At 32.1% G+C, this 21,225-nt stretch overlaps 1 protein-coding gene across 1 annotated transcript in view; it reads left to right on the forward strand.

The window, feature by feature from the left end:
- The window catches only part of Smp_000300 (similar to WD repeat domain 19-related), a gene marked incomplete at its 5' end in the record, with an annotated part of 48,561 nt that extends 28,190 nt beyond the window's left edge, over positions 1–20,371 (forward strand). Inside the window, 11 exons of the mRNA XM_018791415.1 lie at positions 865–1,009; positions 1,785–1,884; positions 4,965–5,040; positions 6,839–7,065; positions 8,811–9,025; positions 11,168–11,277; positions 14,159–14,527; positions 16,024–16,105; positions 17,389–17,723; positions 18,840–18,916; positions 20,103–20,371. Of these exons, the coding sequence (XP_018645363.1) occupies positions 865–1,009; positions 1,785–1,884; positions 4,965–5,040; positions 6,839–7,065; positions 8,811–9,025; positions 11,168–11,277; positions 14,159–14,527; positions 16,024–16,105; positions 17,389–17,723; positions 18,840–18,916; positions 20,103–20,295 (1,929 nt within the window). The 3' untranslated portion in view covers positions 20,296–20,371. The remainder of the gene's footprint in view (positions 1–864; positions 1,010–1,784; positions 1,885–4,964; positions 5,041–6,838; positions 7,066–8,810; positions 9,026–11,167; positions 11,278–14,158; positions 14,528–16,023; positions 16,106–17,388; positions 17,724–18,839; positions 18,917–20,102) is intronic.
- Positions 20,372–21,225: the final 854 nt, after the last annotated feature.

Here is a 21,225-nt window from a genome sequence, read left to right on the forward strand (position 1 = left end):
GGCTGTGAATGTCAATGAAAATGAAGTGGAGTTGCTTAATATAATATATTCAATACTTTAAATCTTTAATAATCTGGGTTATACTATACAACACTAACAATGAACGTTCCACAACTAAAGCATCCAGCTCAGAGAACAAAACTTTTGGTGGCCCATAATTTGACTCCAGTTAGATCGTTTCTGATTGTTATTGAAATATACATGCCGCCAATCCTCGCATGTAATTATCGAGCTAAATTGCGTTAGTAAATAATGGAATAAAATAAGTCAAATATGAGGATAGATTTCTGAATGCGTATACTTTATACACTTATTGATCTGAACAAATAATCAGCGATGAAATGCAGAAAGCAAAGAGAAGAGAGTGAAGCAAAATGACACGCAGTGGAGAAGGCATGTGAGCCGATTACTTGTAGTCAAGAGTTAATCGATATTTATAGTCACACGAAAATAAGCTACAGACATGTGATGACTGAAATAGGAAATGTACACACAAACGCTTACATAAAAACACAAAGTCGACATCGAATAATTAACAAGGTTAAAATTTAGCTTGGAGAAAATGGAAAACTTGGTATTTCCAGAAGTTAAAATAAGCTATGAGGGCTCGACATAGGACTAGCCACTACAAACTTCACAAAAATCATTCATCTGAACTACAAATCTTCATCTCAAAATTCAAGTATATCAAGGTTTATACATCCATGCATTTTAGAAATTTTAAAACAACATATTTATTCACCTTAAATTGTCGGTTATTAAACAACAGTTTCTAAATTGTGTAATTTAAAGTAGATTATTTTACTGAAAGCAGTATTTATGAATAGAAATTTGTTATTTTGTAAAATCTTTCTTATAATTTAGATGAGACGAGATCTTTTACATTGGGAAGATGCACTTCAATTAGCACGTAATTTAGCACCAAAAGAAATCCCGTTTATATGTCGTGAATACGCTATGGAAATGGAATGTACTGGTGATTATGTCAATGCTTTAATGCATTATGAACGTGCATTAAAACCATCTGGTGATAATAATGAAGATAAATCTTTATGGAATTCTAAAGAAAAGCACCAACTATCACAAAGTATGAATATTGTTTTCTATGAATTTTTGGTTTATTTATTATTTACTCGCTTGTCAAATGTAGAATGCTAGTTTGGTCCTATATTAGGCTTGTCAGATGGATGTACGTAAACTCCAGTATTGACGTTCACCTTGGAACTTGAACTCAGTTCTAATAGCTTCAAAATCCCTATGTATTATTCACTGAGCCACTGAGTCAAAATAATGCACTTGTTCAGAATGTTGAAGGTGTTTGTAAGGGTTTGTAATTCCACGCTGCTGGTGTTCGGAACTGAAATCAATCAGTCTCTATTGTCATATGCAAATCCTAAACAGATCACCTCGGAATAGTGTAATGTCACAGGTTTTAGTATATTTGGTATATGTTTGTCAGTAGAATTCAAGATTCGTGGATAATATATTGAATGTTTAAAGCGAAAAGTACAAGTTTCAAGTCCCTATGTTAATAACAACACCAGGATTCAGGTATATTTATCTGACAAGTCTCAAATAGGGTGAAATTTGCGCGATTTATTCCATTACTCGTCATATGCTGAATATACTGAGATGTGTGACACGACCATTTATCGAAGCAAAGAATGCAGATATGACAACGGAGACTAATTGATTTCATCCTCGAATCACCATCGAAAAATCAAAAACATTTATCTATTTTTCTTGAAGATTTTGTTCTTGTATCGTTGGTACATTCTTTTTAGAGAAAAAACTTGATTACAATGAAGAAGAATGGTCAAAACATATCAATTTGTGTAATGCTGGTATTGCACGAAACGCCATTCGTCTTGGTGATTTAAAAAGGTATTTCGTTTTGATAATTCTTAAAATGTATTTATTATATTAAATGATTACTTATTATTATTCAGTAATTAATTACGCTTTTTATGTATGAATTGGTTAAAATTTTCTAACTTGATGACTGACTATTTTTAAAAACTGTAGCAAGAATTCATGTATTCGTTTTCTTTACATATACAAGTTAAATTCACGGACCGATCTAAGCTAGACCAACATTGAAAACCTGGAAATACTGAATGCCCGTTTCGTCCTAGTACGGGGCTCCTCAGTAGTGTGCACCCATGACTCCACAAGCGGGACTCGAGCGCAGGGCTTTCAGTCTCACGTACGAACACTTAACCTCTAGATCAATGATATATAAGTTACCTGAAAAAAGTATTTATTTACAGCTTTAGTAAAATAAATTCAACTGTCAATCAATTGAATACAATACGAAAGCTTAAAATTTATAGGTGCCAACGTGAAGGTCGAACTTGATAGTTTCGAAAAAATTAAACATGGGTTAGAAAATTAATAATTAGTGAATAGAAAATTGTACTTTTGACGTTACGTGACTTAATGCAAGCCACTTCTGCAGAGTAAATAAATTGTTGCAATCTCTGAAGAAGTGACTGACATTAAGTTACGACATGTCAGAAATACAATTTTCTACTCATTGGGATATCAAATAAAGTATATTTATTAAAAGTTTATAATATTAAATTTATAGTCATAAATTTACTGGCTATCATATGTATATCATCATCTTTGAGTAAAAGTTTTATTAGAGTACGACGTATGATCTGTTCTACAAACATTTCACTTCAACATTTGTATCGTTATTTAAACGGAAACAGAATACCTACTGAGGAGAATATATCTACAATTGTAATTTAGTAACTTTTAAGCTATTAATATTTAAACTAATATTTTGATGGAAATAGGGCACATTAGGCATATGATTATCATCATGTACACCTGAATTTTGTAGATAATTTGAGCAACATGAAATTTGACTATGAAACTTGAACAATCTTTTCTATACAAGATCTTTGTTGATAAATGTTATATCGATTGGGTGCGTACGTGCCCTGTTTGATATGTGAACGTTATATGACCGCCAATTAGAGTGCAGTGAATTTATTGATCGCCCAATGATACACAAAATCGTATGAACAGTCTTGAATACTTGTCAGTCCTACTATCTGCCTAGCCCAGCCAGTTAAGTCCAGAACACCAATAATAGCCTCTGCAATATGAATCATTATTCACAAACATACTGGGTTTATATACCAATCAAACAGACCACATAGTACCATAAAACAGAAAACAGCATTTGTACAAGATCTAGCTAAAAGTGGCTGTGAATGTGGGAGACTGTAATTAATAGACTGGGTATAACTCAAGAATGGTAAATCGTATAATAATAGTCTATCGGTCAAAATAAAGCTTATAATAAGAGGGACACGAATATGAATAGTTTAGTTACTTAACAATTATAAAATAGGAAATATACATATCATATTGGTCCATAAATAGTCCTCAAATATACCATTCATAAATCTCCGCGGGATATAACAATATATTCATTGACCTCTGATTGGTACAAGTGATAAATTTCTAGAAATCATCCTTAATCTGTTAATATCATGTCTATACTTTTATGCAAACATTATTACAAACGATTATGTGTAGTGTTTTTAAAATAATAATTGGTATTGATGAAAAGAAAATTTATTGAAGCGATTAAGTTTTTGGTGTAACATACTGTGATGTGTGCTACTGATATCGACAGATGTGAGTAGTATGTGTCATCAATCGAAAGTGAAATGCCTGGAGGCAGAAGGTTAAGAAGATCAAAGAAAAGAGGACGAGAATAGTAAATTTTCGGTATAGAATCAAAAGAACAATGAAGTCTGAGACGATTGACTTATATTTGCAAATGAAGTTTTCACTGTATGGTTCTCAGATTTTAGTAAGAAATTATGTAATTTTTTATTCAAACATGTTCGTTATTCCCGACTTGTATTCTCGTTCACTACAATGCTTCTATGTGAACAGTTGGATATCAATTCCTTAAACGCCCTTCCAAATCCCCAAGAATTATCTACTATTGAGTAGTAAACAAAAAGTGTCTAGAAGTAGAGGGCTTTACTACTAATGTAATTCTACAGTCAGTAATAAATCGTATTTTTAGGAGAATGTTTAGCTTTGAGATTCCAAAAGTTTTCGGAAGACATGCCGAAATGTTTAACAAAGTTTATGGTTTTCCAGTCAGTATGATAAAAATTTAATCTGTCGTTTTTCGTAATTCTCTTGGAGATTCCAGAAAACACCGATTGACTGACGTATTTTCAGCAACTTCCTACATTCCGAAGTCTTTCGAGAAATTATTGAGGACTCGAAACAGTATTCCAACACATAATTGATATTGTGTTGATTTCTAAATCACAATAATGTTGAAATGTATTTCGACCTCTTATGTTAGTTTAACAATCGTCAGAATAAGGTCCCTTGGGGATTGTTCTGCTTGAAGTTGACAGTCACTGTGAACTGGCATTATGTAGAAAAATTTCAAGTTCATGAAGTACTGGATCTAAGCTTTTCCCTAGAATCCTGAATGGACAATGTTCACTCTAAAGTTAGGATGATATTTTATCTGAAAACAGTCTCAAATCATGAAGAACTAATGCTTTGATAGAAAAGATATTAACTTCCTTTTTTCCGGATATTAATAACTGTTAGTTCAAGTTTCAACTGTTTTTATGAACAATATCCAGCCATAATTAACAAACTGACTTGTTGATTCTTCTCAGCTAGTTTTCAACATTCTTGTAATTATATCTCTTTTATTTCAAAATGATAAGTTGGTAAAGATTACAGAATCAACATAGCACTTACAGGGAATTTAATATTAAAAATACTCAAAATAATGAGTTTTGTTCTATAAAATTCCTTCAAAAGATTTTTGAAATAATGCTTATCTGTATTAAACTAATTTTGGATGTCATTCAACAATGACATTGAAAGTATGTTTCTTTTTTAATGTCTCTTTTTTATTTCGGTCTTACTTGAATATTTGACTACTTGAATTCTAATCTCAGAGGTATTGAATTGGCTTCCACAACTGGAAATTCTAATTTACAAAAGGAATGCGCTGATATTTTAGAAAAGTGTAAAGTGAGTTGAAACAATAAAGAACATTAAAAATCTTATGGATGAAATTGTGTTTTCGATCTATTAAATCCCTGTACTTGTTACATTATAATGTCTCTAAAGTATTTGCGATTGATGGGTAGAAACATTCTAAGTTTTGCCTTATGACTACTCAATAACAATCAGTAGGTGATTGAATTATCTCATTGTTGATATTCAGGACTGGATTTTGATCAGTATTTGTTGACATATGTACAGATAGCGTCGATATAGTCACTTCGTCACAGTAATTATAGAATGGATGAGTTGTGGCGAAAAGTGAGAGCCAGGGTGCGCCTTTCTTTCTATTTGAGACTCAAGTCATAAAATAAATATCAAAACTGGAATTTAGATACATTCAGATGACGAGTCCCAGATAGAACGAAACTAGAATCCTAGATTCTAATGCTAGTGACAGTCCATCAGTTGTCAATGAAGATTATTCAAGAGTAGTGTAAAATGCATAAAATGGATTTTCTGAAATTAGAAAATTGCCAATGCATGCTATGCAAGAATCATGAAAAGTAGTAACTATGATCTATAAATTATGTACACATTTTTGTAGGTTTTTATACGGTTTTCACCGAATTTCATGATCTAAAATTCACGAACATCTGAAGTGTACTAAGAAGATTAGTAACATCCAAAATTGTCACATATAGGAAAGTTATCGTCAATAAATATCTACTACCTTATTGACCTAGGTCTCTACATAGATCTATTCAAGATATTCCGTAAAAAATGTTAGTCTATAGTCAAAGCTCAAATTTCTATTGATCCCAACTTAAGTAGTGTCGTGCTATAGAGCCCTAATGATCTAGAATCGAATATATTTATAATTGTATCTGACCATTGTCGATTGGAACCACTATTTCTATGAAAACAAATAAAATACACAGTCTCCATAGTGAAGAAATAGATTGAAGAAAATCTAGAGCTGGCCAAACCAAGATGTCGCATTAGTCATTGAATACTGATCTGAGTCATGTTAGCACATCCGGGCTACCTGATTGTAATCAATATGAATTACGTGATCAAGTGGATGTGACTACCTGTGACTTGTATCATAATTGGTTACAATAGTTGAAATATTTTCACTCCTCCTCATAAGTACTTTTTCGTTTTGTGTTTTCTAACTAAATTCTCGGTGTTTAATCTTTCTCAATACTATATTATTTCAATTCCTATTCTATTAATCTTAATAATTTCATTTAATTGTGCTAATGTGGTGTAGGAATTTGAGTCAACGCATTTATTTGCAAGACTCCATGTGTGGTGATAACTTTCTAACATTACACCAAATTATCAGATATTTCAACTAGAAGGTAATATAATATTTTAGTAAGACTATCATTTATGGACGACCTTTGAGCTACGCCAAAATGACCATGGAATATCCACCTACATACTAGGGTTAAATGAGAGTCATTAACCAGTATGAGGAATTATGATAAGAATTTATAGTTGATAGTTAAGGTAATAAATTAGATTTAGGGTTTTCATCACAAACTGACATCAACTATAACGTCAAAATGGTATTTAACCAAATGAAAGAGTGAATTTCGCGTCAAAATCCGAGACCTGTTAGTTTATATGTGATTGGTTCGTCCATAAATCATAGTTTCGCCAATATTTTTAATAGCTTTTTCAGATTATGAACTAGTAGATAAACTGTGTATTTTAATTTTATTCAGAATATAAATGCTACAAAATATATTTCATAGTTTCGTGATTCATCTGCAATTACTCTAACTCAGTTTATTCTTTTCCTTAAAAACAATAGCAGTGGCAAGAAGCGGCTAATCTATATGAATTAGCTGGATGTTATGAATCAGCCGTGATTGTTAATCTGAAATGTAGAAATTATAAAAAAGTTAGTGAATTATTAATACATGTTACAAATACACCACGATTACATTTACAATATGCCAAAGCACGTGAGACTGATGGAGCATATAAAGATGCAGTTGAGGCTTATGAAACAGCACATGAATTCGATTCAGTAATAAGGTGAATTTATTGTTTATACAATTAACTTTATTTAAAATGTAAACTGAATAAAAGTGATGATTTTAACAAGTCAATACGTTTTATTGTTTTTAAGTTGTTCGATAGTAAATTACAGTCAAATTAATTTTGTTTAACTTAGATCCGTTGATAATCTATTTATCAGTGTCGAATTGTAAACATTATTAGATCTTATTTCGGTCATGAAGCAAAATTAGACAACCGATGAAAATCTAAAGACGATGGACTGCTAGTTTGTCCTAATGAGAGACTCCCCAACACTGTACATCCACAACCCTGCAACCGGTAGTCAAACCCAAGACAAGATCTTCGGTCTTGTACACACACTTGAAATCCCCAATCACTTTATTCTTAAGAAGTGTTTGAAATAAATTTTTTTTTGTTTTAATTCATAATAAATTCCATCTCAATATCACTTATTGATAGAATGCACATAAAATCTGATACAATTGTGTACCAAAAATGGTATATGTTAAGCAAAATAAAGCGATGACATCGTGAAGAGAAACAAAAAGGAAAGAGTCATTAATGGGAAAAGAAGTAAATAAGTATATAATGCGGCATACAGCTCGAGTAGAGGTACAACCAAGAAGAACTACTTTCAGTCAAGAAAACTCACTTCACTTTTACAAAGAACGTAAATGAAAACTACGGCAGGATTAAAATGTTGCATATCTGACATCTCAAGACAGTGAGTTACACCATATCTAAAAACACGACCAAGGAGTTGGGATTTACCCACAAATTCTTACAAATAATGTCTTCTACATACTTGACACCTAATTTCTATCAAACTAGCCGTTCAAATATTGACGAATATTCAGAGTGTAGAAAAGTTTCTACAATTAAAGCTGATAAATGTTCGTTCAACTGAAGCACAACTAAATATTTTCCCTCTAAACTGAGTAACGTGAATTTTGTCCTAAGTTACAGTTGTAGTTCATAGAGAACTCAGTTAAAACCATTGCCTTAGTCTAAAACAAGTAGGTTTATATTTTACTTCACAGAGAAAGGAAAAATGTATATATAGGTCTGTTGAGGTGTATTTGAAGTATTGGTCAGTAATACAGCTGACAATGTGATACCATCGGACATTTGGATATTTTTCAAGTACAATCCTTTGAGTTTGTTGACTACTAGTGAAGAAATTGTAAGTACAAATTCTACTTTTCAACATCATCTGCGTAAAATGGGTGAACGAGTTTGATGGTTGATATTCAAGCACAAGTAAATCTAAGATATCTAGATGTCTTTTTCGACATGTATTTAGGTAACCAAAATGTTGTATGTACGTCTTTTATTTTAAAATCAAGATGTCAGCACTGTGCTGTAACAAATAGTTTAACTCCTAATCGCTACTTTCATGAATAAATTCTATCGTAAAACATATACAACACTTACTTCTGTCACTTCTCGTAAAACATAGGCAACCGTTCAGGATTCTCCAAAAAACTTTATCCTGGGCCTCCGTTTTCAATTGTTCTCAAGTGCTATTCATTCTTTTGATGTCTGCCTCCGATTCCCGACGCAATTTGTTCTTTGTTCTGTCTTTTTTTCTTTTTGCTTTCAAAATTCCAAGTTAGGGCTTATCTTATGATACAGTTTAGTGATTTCCTCAATAATATCTCCTAATCATCTCCGGTAAAACACATACAAAATACAATGTAAATATTTCAATGATAAAAATAATAATTAACATACATTTTCATGTTTGTTTTTCATTCTAGATTACAACTTGAAAAGTTGAATAATCCTAATGAAGCTATTCGTATATTGAATAAATCGCATAGTATAGAAGGTGCTAAAATGATTGCACAATATTTCATTAGAAATAATGATCAAACTAAAGCCATACAATTTCTTGTAATATCTAAATGTTTCAATATTGCATTTGATTTAGCAAGAAAACATAAAAAAATGGAATTGTATGCAGAGGCTATCGGTATGATTAATTCTTTTTTTAATTTTTATTATTCCATTCAATGAAAGTTGATTAAATTATAGTAAAGGGACGAGTCAATCAAATGCCCTCCCTCCCAACATAAACACTGCTGTTACAGGTTTTCAATGATGATCTAGATCGACTCATAAATTCAGCTATTAAAATTACTAGAATCTTCCCAAATCCCCATTCTGATAAAAATCATGTACTTACTAATGACTAGCTTCAAGATGGATTTCCCAGAGTCCTAGTGAGAAGCTGTGACCAGTGGAGTCCAATCCGTGTCAGGTGGAGACAGTTATACGCCATAGACAATGGATAAAGGATTGTTCATGATCATGCATAGATTGATATTAAACATTAACATCCGTTGGATTCTGACTTAGTGGTCTATATGTTAGGCGTTCGCACGAGAGACCGAAAGTCTTGAATTTGAGTCCCACGTGCTGGATTGCGGATGCGTACTGATGGGGAGTCCCATACTAGGACGAAACGGGCATCCAGTGATTCCATGTTTTTAATGGTGGTCTAGCTTAGATCAACTCATGAATTCAAATATTAAATTTAAAATATAAATGACATTTTATGTTTCAACAGATAAAATGTTTAAATGAAATACATTGTTTAGTGCTCAGAATGTTTGAGGTTCTCAAAAAATATTCTTTTAGTCATCAATGAGTGAAAAGGACAGTGTTAAACCCATAAAATACTAACTGTTTCCTAAGGAGTTTGTACAAAGCCCGAAAATCAATCAGTTTTTGTTTCGCTAAAAAACACGAACCAGAAAATCGTAAATAACGATTTCCGCACATGATGCCCCTTTATTGATAAAAGAACCATTATATTTCCTCAATAACTTAATCTCTCTAACTCTTCAGACAATTTATTAGTAAATATAGGTAAGACTATAATCTGTGGACGACCTTTAAGAGTAGCTATAGGGACCTTGGGAATGCCTACTTACATACTGGAGCTGAATGAGAGTCATAAACCAGTGTAAAGAATTAGGATTAGGAATCACAGTAGATGGTCAGGGTTAGGAATTAGATTTATGGCTTTCATCATGAACGAACATCAGCTAAAATGCCAAAACGATATTTAGCCAAATGTATGAATGAATTTCGCTCCAAAATCCAGGATCTGTTATCTTAAATCCGATTGGTTCACCCATAAATTATAAGTTCGCCGTAAAGATGTTTCAGGAAATGTTGAATTCTTTATGAAATGTTTTACAGCAGTGAAAGCGACTCATCAAAAGAACTTTTAACGTAAATATATTCTCATGAAGACCAGAAAACTAACCATAAGGCTTTAAAAATTAAGCAACTTCCTAAAACTATTAGATTCAAGCAGGGTTAATTGTATTTGCCTGACAATACAAATAAACTCTCGCTTATTGAATCAGAAATTATTTCAAAACCTAGAAATTGTTTTAGGCATCAGTTAGACTCCTTTCTAGAGTATACTTTGATTTAAGAGTCCTTAGATAATTGAAAGTGACCTGTAAACCTAATTACTAGTGGTCATTTTCCAAAAACAAACTTACATAAATAAAAATATTGTTTAAGTTGATCGAATATTTTCAGTGATCATTTCATCTAGCTGAACATTTTACTGATTAACGTAATAAAAAGGCAATACATTATACAAAGATGGATATTGGCCAGCAACGGAATCCAGGATGCGCCTTTTGTCCTATTTGGGACTCGTACCCGGTGCCGTTGGCTCCAAACGCCATTATGTTATCCACTTACCTACTGAGTCCTGGTAGCCATCTGCTTGTGCAATGGGGTGAAGTTATACCCACTTGATGTTGTATACTTGTATCTTCCCATTGTTATTTAGGACTGCAATTGATCATCTTATCAGCTCAATGGTTTTACAATTCTATATTCTTATGACGTTACATAAAATTATTGACTTAAATAGATGAAATTACACCTTAAAAATATATGTGTTCATTGCTGTCAGAAAAACTTAATAATTTTATCAATACAATCTGGTGTATTCAGACTAATGTCATACTACTAATGATATTTAATGAGTAGTTCAATAAATCACTGTTTATAGATTGACTTTTATATTTAAAAAATATATTTGTGTATATTTATCCAGTAACCCATTTGTTTAATTGTATTTTAGGTCTGAATGCATCTCTCAGTGAATATCAGAATATTGCATTTTATTTTGAAAATGAAAAGAATTGGTATTTAGCTGGTAAATATTATTTATTAGCTAAACAATATGAAAAAGTAAGATTACAAAAACTAACTCTATATTATACTAGTTAATATTTAAATTGCAATATTACTCAACTATGACTTTAATCACAGATAATATTTTATACTTACTAATACCATCTCTGGTCAATTTCGGAAATAATAAAGTGATTATCAACCACTACCTATCAACAACTTCAGTACATTATATATATAGATGTAGATATATTCGTCAGTGTAGAATTATAGAGATCGCTGACTTTCATTAAAATCATGAACGGATGTTAGACGACCAATAAAAATTTGAGAGTACGGGACAGTTGTTTCGTCCGAGTATGGGACTCCTTGGGGTGCGGATCTACGACCCCGTACTCAGGAATTGAAACCAGGACCTTCGGTATCGCATGCGAACTGTCAAACCCTAGACCATTGATCCAGCATCCAATAGTGTTAATGTTTAAATTTATGTTGTCCACGATATCGTGCAACTATCTCTGATTGTCTTCAGTAGGTAGTTGCGCCACACCCATCCAGTGCTGTCATGTTTTCGATGGTGGTCTAACCTTCATCTGTCCCATGGTTTAAATATATACTCATAGACCAAGTATATAAAATTATATAAAATTAAATTTTGTACGAAAATCAGAATCTAAACAACAGCGTGTAGGAAAATTATTTAGATTAGCTCTCACAACCTTTCACCTGTATATCCTAATGTATATGTATCTCGTTCTGCTTGAATTTAAACAAGAAAGATGTAAATGAAGTGGGTAATCTGTATCTGATAAAATAGAACTTGCCAGTTTGAAGGATTTCGAATATTCATTCGTAATTACATTTCAAAGATGACAGTCGACTCACGATTCACCTTACCTACTGCTTTCAACACTATACAACACGGTGAAACGTTTCATCGACCGTTAAAAATTATTGATGGACTGTATAGAATAATATGTAATATACAAGAATTTGCAACTAGTAAACGTTAGTGTCGGATAATGCTAGAATCATGCAGCCTTTTCATATAATGTCATAAAAATGTTCTTTGTAGGAAAGATCAATAGTAAACAGAAGGAAAAACTTGCAGCGAGATAATCGCTACTTGACATAGCTGTTATTTCAGGATCTTCCTTAGTATAAACTTCATGCGATTCGAATAGGGTATTCAGATCCTATTCATATCTTAGGCTGAAATTAACAAATTGACATTAAAAAAACCACTTAAAATGGACAATCATACAATGAGCGCTAAGAACTAATTCACTTCAGGGGAATTCGCAGTGTAAGAAACTGATGTAAAAACAGTGAGATCATCCAAAATCCTGACTATCTCAAACCACCTGAAATATAAAAATGATGCACCGAATGTCAAGTTATTTGGATTAGTGTCCACACTGAAAATTAATCGATAAAACTTAATTATGTCTAAGGACTAGAGACTACTACGTGATCAATAATCGTGATCAATAAATGTAAAGATCGATCTCAAAGCTAGTCATTAATCGACACATTGTTAATGTTCAAGTAAAATTGTTTCCGGAAGACTTTGTATAAATATAAAGTAGTATTCAATACAAATGAATCTTACCTGAAAAACCAGTACAAATTAAGAAACAATGAACCTAAGCGAATAACCTTTTTTTCCGGAAAACCTATCGGTATACAAACAACACCAGATAAGTTATTAAGTAAAATAGTATTTTCCTTGAATAATTACTAGTTTCATAAAGCTAATATCGAACGGAAGTTAATTCCTCTAATTCGTTTTCATAGATATTATTAAATGACAGTAATTGACTCTTTTAAAAACTTAGCAATAAACAATAGAATAATTGAAAGAACAGATAATCTTATTCAAAGTCTTGAAATACATTAGTATTAGTAATCGTTATACTTGCAAGCACCATTGGACTAAAATTTCCTATGAATTATGATTCATTACCATGACTCATTCACAATTCTAATGAAAGTAATCGATGCAATTAATTTACGAATTTGAATAAAGCCAGAATAACATTTGAGGCAGAATAATGTAAATCCATTTCATTCCGTCGTTTCTCATCAGCTGCTGATAACCATATATGTATTTAAGTGTAACTTTGAGATATAATGTATTATTCAGTAATCCACTTTGATGACAGAAAGAATTAGAATAACAAAGGTTATCAATATCAACTATATAAATATATGAAAAGTAAGTCTGAGGTTATTTGAAAATGAGATTCATAAACATAGAGGTGAGGCAGTAACTAATGCTAATTGAAGATGGTTTAGTGTAAATTATCAATTTATCAAGGTAATGATAAATTAATTACTGTCTCTTTGTGGACACACAAATATATTTTGAGCTTTTAAATTGCTTCAGAGAAACGAGGAGAATCTGAGTTATATTGTCAGCTGATAGTTTTGAAGGGTTGAGAAATGTTAATAATATTCTCTTTATCAATTAAATGTCTAGATGTGTAGATCCGTTGCACATCTCAGCCTCAAATACTTTGTAACGTTCTCGGTAGTGAAAACTTATTCCCTTCATCCTGTTCTGCCACTGTATTTGTTCTGCTACGTACGTGTAAATAGACAAATGGAGTTGAACATACTGAGAAAAAAGGACCTGTCGATTCGCATTTGTTTTAAGAAGTTTTATTCCTCATAAGGTTATCATCCTTACTGCTTAGATAAGCGATCCTCATTAAGGCAATTATTTTGTGGTTTATTATTACAGTAATTTCATCTCCCTTGAAACGAATTGATCCATCCAGTCAATTTAGAACTTATGTCACTACACGTTATAGAATAAAACTTTACCACTGGAAAATGATCAACTAACACGTCTGATATACTTAATGCTTATTTTGTCTATAAGATGCCGTCTACGTTTCTATTTTATTGAAAATTTCTTTAAATGTTATTCTAGGCCATCAAACATTTACTTCATGTACCTTATCAAGAAAATAGTCCAGCTATCGATTTAGCACTTGAAGTAGTCGGTGAAGCTGGTGATAGCCGTTTAACACATTTAGTTATTGTTTATTTGATGGGTGAAACTGATGGTATAGTGAAAGATGCCAGATACTTATTTCGTTTATATATGGTTTTAAAACAATATAAAGAAGCGGCTAGAACAGCTGTTATTATAGCTAATGAAGAACAGATCAATGGAAATTATCGTAATGCACATGATTTATTATTTAGTATGGTACAAGAATTAAGACAAAGAAATATCCATGTTCCATTTGAAATGTTTGAAAATTTAACCTTGTTACATTCTTATATACTTGCAAAGGTATGTTATTAATTTTGTTAACAAATATTTTGCATAAAAGTTTATTTTCCTTGGATTTGTTAAATCAAGATGGAAACTAGAAATAAATAAATAATTTATACTAGTGTAGAGTGATCAGTCAATGAAAACTATTCAGTATCATATTGCCCCCTACTTTTCTCCAGGTCTAATAGTATGTACAGCTAAGTTATTTAACATCATTATATAGTGCAATCCTTAATGATTTAACAAGACTCCTTGAAGTTAAAATCTTTACTTATAGATAATGAACATTAAGGGACATTTGTCATCTAGGAAGGATCTAACGCTACTCTAGAAATCTGAACTTGCACCCCGTACTTCAAAAGATATATGAGTTAAGACAGACTTATGTGGAGCAAACTATACATAGGATGACGTTGATTTCTTAGTGTCTAATAATGAAGTCGGTCGCAGCTTTGATGACCAACAAGGTTGGGCTAATGAAGTCTTTTGGGAGATGTAGGTTGGTAATATTTTTTAGTAACCCCATCACACAATTTTGAACTAAGTAAATTACATAGTTATTTTAACAGTTACAGATGAATCTGTTATGTACAATGAACTTTTCGTCAGTGTACTTTTAATAAAGCATCATTTTGTTAATTACTTGTTTTCACGATCAAATTCTGTTCTAGCAGATATATTTATCAGAATTGTGTATAAAGTTTTATACACCCGCCAAAGAAGTTACACTGGTAGAACAGACACAAGTGCTGATTTTGGATCTCTTGGAAAGTATTCATGAAGACATTTACTCATTGATGATCAGTAGCTCGACGTTTAGATATTTCATGTGTACAGATTATAAAGTAGACACTGTGGAATCTTCTAAGACGATCAAATAAAAAATATGCCATGCTCTTCTGGAATTGTTGCTAGAAACGAAACACTTTTTTATTTTTCCTTACCATGGTAAAAAACTACCTGATTCTACTGTAACTTTTAACTGGTTCTTTTATTTGGTTTCTTTGTTCTTGGTTCTCTTTTAGTTTATACTTCCACTTTAATCTGAGATCTACACATTTTATCATTTATCTACAATTGAGCTTTTGCTCACGAAATAATTAAGTATTTTTATCTTTATGGTCTCCCGCTACAATGTTATTTGATTAGTCACTATAGGGTTATATGTATCTTTATTGAATTTTCACAATATCTCCAGCTATTTGTTACTTATTCACAAGCTAGCAGTGGACATCTGAATTCAGTAGCAAGAAACATTACGCGTTCAGTGTTTCAAGCAAAAAGTAATAGGTTCAAGGTACGATATAAATATTAACACTGGAAAGTAATTGCATCTAGCTAATGAGTCTCAAATACGACGAAAACGGATTCTGTATTTTAGTGCTAGCCACTATAAAACTTTACTAAAATCATCACTTACACTCTACTTATATGTGTTCATAGTATTAGATTTCAAAAGTGTCCTTTTCTATTACTTACATATGTATGGTATTTTTTATTACTCTTTTAAGGTTCATGTTAAAAACGGTGAACACCTACTTGGTGCCAGAATGTTAATTCGTGTATCAGAGAGTATCAGTAAATTCCCCTCTCGTAAGTTACAAAAAAATTTAATAACTCATTGAAATTTAGTGTATTAATTATAAAACTTATTGTAATTTAAGGATTTTACTCATTTCATATGGAACACATTGATTTCAAAATAAAGAGAATTCAACAAAGAAAATTTTATTTTCTTGGTGAAATCATTTACTTAACCTCTAGACCACTGAGCTGGAATCAGTGTCAATGTTTAACTTTAACCAATCCTAGATATTGCGTGACCATCTTCCATTGTCTTCAGTGAGTAACTGAATCACAGCAGACACAGATGAACTCCACCGGTAACGAATTTTCACCAGAATTCCAGGAAATCCATCTTGAAGCCAGTCACTAGTGAGCGTATGATAATTATCAGTAAAGGGTTGTGGACTGAGACTAAAGATCCTGGGTTCGAATACTGCGTGTGAGATATTGGATGCATACTGCTGAATAGTCCCATGCTAGAACAAAACGGTCATCCAGTGCTTCCAGGTTTTCAGTGTTGATCTAACATTGATCCATTCATGATATCAATCTAAGCTTAACAATCTCCATAACCCTTTACTGATAAATTTTCTCTTCTCGGCAAAATATTTTACTTAAGCTTTGCGTTCGTATTTACAGTTGTTTGATCAATATATAGGTCTTATAGAAAGATAGGAAAGATTGCACCATAAAGCGATTTGAGATTTCAAACATTAAATGAGTTTGCGTAATAATCATGTGGTGAAAGAAGACCAGGGAGATGAAAATAATTTACAGGTCGGAATTATGAAATATAACTGTCCGCTTGACAGGCATGAAGGAAAATGAAAAACGTAAAGATCATAATAACCGGATAATAATCATGGACAATTAACACCGTTGGATGACAGCTCAGTGGCCTAGAAGTTCAGAATTTGAGTCCCACGATCAGAATCGTGGATACACATTGCCGAAGAGTCCCATACTAGGACAAAACTTCCATCCAGTCCTTCTAGGTTTTCAATATTGGTCTAGCTTAGATTGACTCGTGAATTCAACTATGAAAAAACTTAGTGGATTATTAAATAACATTCAATTTCCCATGACACCAGCCAGTTATAACCAACCCAATGCTTGGCATTGATATACTTTAATTTAAGTTGTTATACCGTATAAGCGTAATATAATGAAATTATCAGGAAAAATGGCAGTTTAGTAGAAGTAGTGACAGTATCAGTGGTAGTTATAGTTTTGTCTCTGATTTCGATAGTTATCAAAATTAATACAAATAATTGATTCTTGATTTCGTCTTACCATTATTTACTTTTTAGATATTGTCCCAATTTTAACAAGTACTGTTATTGAATGTCAAAAAGCTGGTTTAAAATCAACAAGTTTCAGTTATGCTGCAATGTTACTACGTCCTGAATATCGTGATAAATTAGACGTAAAATATCGTCGTAAATTTGAAACACTTGTACGTAGAACAGATTTAAAAACTGATAGTGTTGGAGTTTCGCCACGTGGTATTGGTTCAACATTAAATCAAACGAATTATTCTGTTACTGAAACATCTACACCATGTCCATCATGTGGATCACCTTTACTAGAGACTAGTTTATACTGTACTGAATGTAGAAGTACTATACCATATTGTGTGATCACGGTAAGTTCAATTGTAACTAGAAAAAATATATACTATGTAAAGTGAATGTACACTGTTAGCTAAGTAGTTATAATTTATCGGAGAACTTTTCTTAATCCTATTTTCAATAGAAAACCATATAGATCTCTTAACAATAATCTTGCAACTTTATATTCCAACTTTGTATTGTGGTGCGCGCTTCTTATTTTGACAGATATAAGTAGTATTTAACGCCAATCGAGAGTATAATGCCTGCCAGCATAATGTTGAATTGAAGGTAACAACAGAATTAGAAGAATGACGAAGTAAAGCATAACTGAAGGAAGATAAACAAATGATATATTTAATCTTTGATCTTTATGTTACAAAGCCACTGTGTGATTTTGAATGGAACAATAAATTCGTTGAACTTACAGGAGTTTCCGTTCACTACAGTATCAGTATACTTTCTAACTAATAAAATAACTTCTTAACAATTGGATTTGCTAGCTAATCTCTTCATAATATTGATTCAGTGGATAGCTGGTTGAGTTTTAATATTGTTTGAATGAGTATTTTATTTAATAAACTAAAGGTCATCTTAAATAACATGAAGCAATGTTAGTTATAACATTATACATTTGTTAAAGAATCACTGTTATAGAGAAAATTCAAGTAACCGCTTTTATCAGTAGGAGGTTGTGGAGATTGTTGAGTTTTGATTAAGATCCTGAATCGATCAATGTTAGACCTCCACTGAAGACTTGAAAACATTTAATTTTCATTTCGTCTTACTATAGGACTCCTCAGCAACGCGCATCCACGATCCTTCATGCAGGATTCGAATCCTAGATCTTCAGTCTCGCGTACGAACGCTTAATCGCGGATGCGCAATGCCGAGGTGTCCCACAATAGGAAGAAACGGACTTCCAGTGCTTCCAGGTTTCCCATGATGGTCTAGCTTCAATTGACTCATGATCTCAACTATAAAATTACTAAAATCTCCATGAAACCCCTTCTAATAAATTGATATTAGTTATATATCTACTTGAAAAAAGTATATTGTTTAATGAAATTAGTCAATCTAAGCTGATTAAACAATAAATTTAACTTATTATTCTAATAATATAATTAAAATATTATTTTTTTTTAAAAAAGGGTTATCATGTTATAAAAAATGATTTTGCCACATGTCCTGGATGCCAATTTCCTGCATTATATAGTGAACTTATGAAGTAAGTTTAATTACATTATAACAGGACGAATATTTTAAAAGTTAGAACTGGATTTTTGAATTATTATTATTATTAATGATTATTTCGTTGTATAATTACTGAATAACTGGATTATTTTGTTTATATATACGGACATACCAAACTACATTACACCATAAAATGAAAAATAACAAATGTGCATAAATAATCCCAAAAGTACTGTGAATCGAGCAAAATCTAGGAAATTGACTGGGAACAAATTGTGAATGTTAAATCATGTGACCTTAGTTGATAGGCTGATTGAAGACGCTAAGTTGTCAAGGTAATAGTAGACGCGAAATAAGTCGAATTTCAATCAGGATTCTGATTGGGAATTCGGTAAGTGGTATTGATCAGCAGTTCCAAAACATGAGGAGTTAAAATGTCTTTTTATGTAAATTTACTTTGTATAGGATTTGTTTTCTTTGTTCATTTAAAGATTCATTAAATTCTTCAGTGTGACATTGTACGTATTATGCCATTTCGGTTGTGAGATCCGAAAGTAGTTAAGTCATTCATCTGTGAACCTGTTGGTGAACACTTCTAGGGACTCACAGACAGTAACAAAACACTAGTTTAGTGCTCCTTGAGTTTCCCAGTTTCTCAGCTGATCTCAGTTTGCATGATTTAAAAGCAACGGTAAAACTACCGCTTGGATAAATCATTTATTGTCGTTATTAAGTTCTTTTATACTAATTAAACTGTCAGTATTAGACATATAATAAGTTTGAATTTACTTGGTATTGTTTGTTTGAATCTTCCTATTGATGTTTAGGACTGCAATTGATCAGTCTCGTATTGGCATATGTGCATATTGCCTTAAATTAATACTCACAGTATGCACATACGCCAACAAGAGACTGATCAATTGCAGTTCTAAACATTAATCGGAAGATACAAGTATACAACACCAAGCGAATATAACTTCACCCCATTATACAAGCAGGTGGCTATCAGGACTCAGTAGCTAAGTGGATAACGCGATGGCGTTTGGAGCGAACGGTACGGGGTACGAGTCCCAGAGTGAACATCAACTCTGAGATGCAGATATATCCAGTTGACGAGTCCCAAATAGGACGAAACGCGCAACCTGGATTCCACTGCAAACCACTATCTGTTTTTATCATAAATATCATTAATATTACACAAACACCTTTTTTACTTGTAGATATGTTGAAAACTGTCCAACACCAGTTTGTCCAATGTGTAATATTCACCTAACACGTGATAGTATTCGACGTTTAATTGACTCAAGTGATATTTTAAATCAATGGATTAGTTCATTGAATGTTGGTATTTGTGAGAATGAATCAAATGAGAAGTATTTAGAGTCGAGTAAACAAACAATGTTGGTGAAGTAATGCGAATATTTATTTGAATGATCTAAAATATTGTTTTTTTCATCATATTAACAAAATAAAATTTTTAAAAGTGATTATCTTTTGCTGTTCTATAATAGAAAAATACTTTACTCTTTCAAATTCCTATATTATATGTATTGATATGAGGGAAGATTCAAATGTGAAGGCCTTCTTTTTCCAATTAATACGTATGAATTGATCGTCTAGTTTAATTATCTTTTAAGTATTCAAGACTTTGTATTTCCGACTTTAAAAACGTGATTATAAAGTCTAAACTTCATGAAATTTGATAAAAGCTACTAACCAAATGTATCTAGTTTCTTTACAATGAGCTCAGACTTCGGCTGGATAAATAACTTTGAACTGTGTTTTACCAGAGTTTAATTTTATAAAATACATGGACTATTCACCAAAGTCAAAATGTAAATATTAATACATCTCACTACAAATTGAGACCAGTGTAGTGAACAAGAACACAAGTGGGACAATCGAATGTAATTAAGCACAAATTACAGACTATCTCACTAAATTCTGATAACCATACAATGAACAGTTAATTTGCAAAATCACGATCAATTGTTGCAAACTTGAATGTTTCTTCTGCAAATATCAGTCCATCTTCTCTGATTTCATTGTTCATGCATTTTCGTACCGATTGCGCTTCATTCCTGTCCGTTCCTTATTGATCTTCTGCCAAAATACATTCTATGTCTGACCATCACCATATACTACTTATATGGATATAAGTAGACCACATTACACTAGGATTCAGTCCTATTCTAGTAACGTTAAGTCATTTAACATATTAGTTGAAATGATTCCATTAATCAATCGAGCAATTACTGTGGAGTTAAATGCAAGTTACACCCACTATTTCAACGTGCCCACAGGTTTGAGCACCTGCAGAATATCCCTAAAAGAGAAGTTCTG

This window comes from Schistosoma mansoni, assembly GCF_000237925.1.
Source record: "Schistosoma mansoni, WGS project CABG00000000 data, chromosome 3 unplaced supercontig 0044, strain Puerto Rico, whole genome shotgun sequence".
In the NCBI taxonomy this organism is placed as follows: domain Eukaryota; kingdom Metazoa; phylum Platyhelminthes; class Trematoda; order Strigeidida; family Schistosomatidae; genus Schistosoma; species Schistosoma mansoni.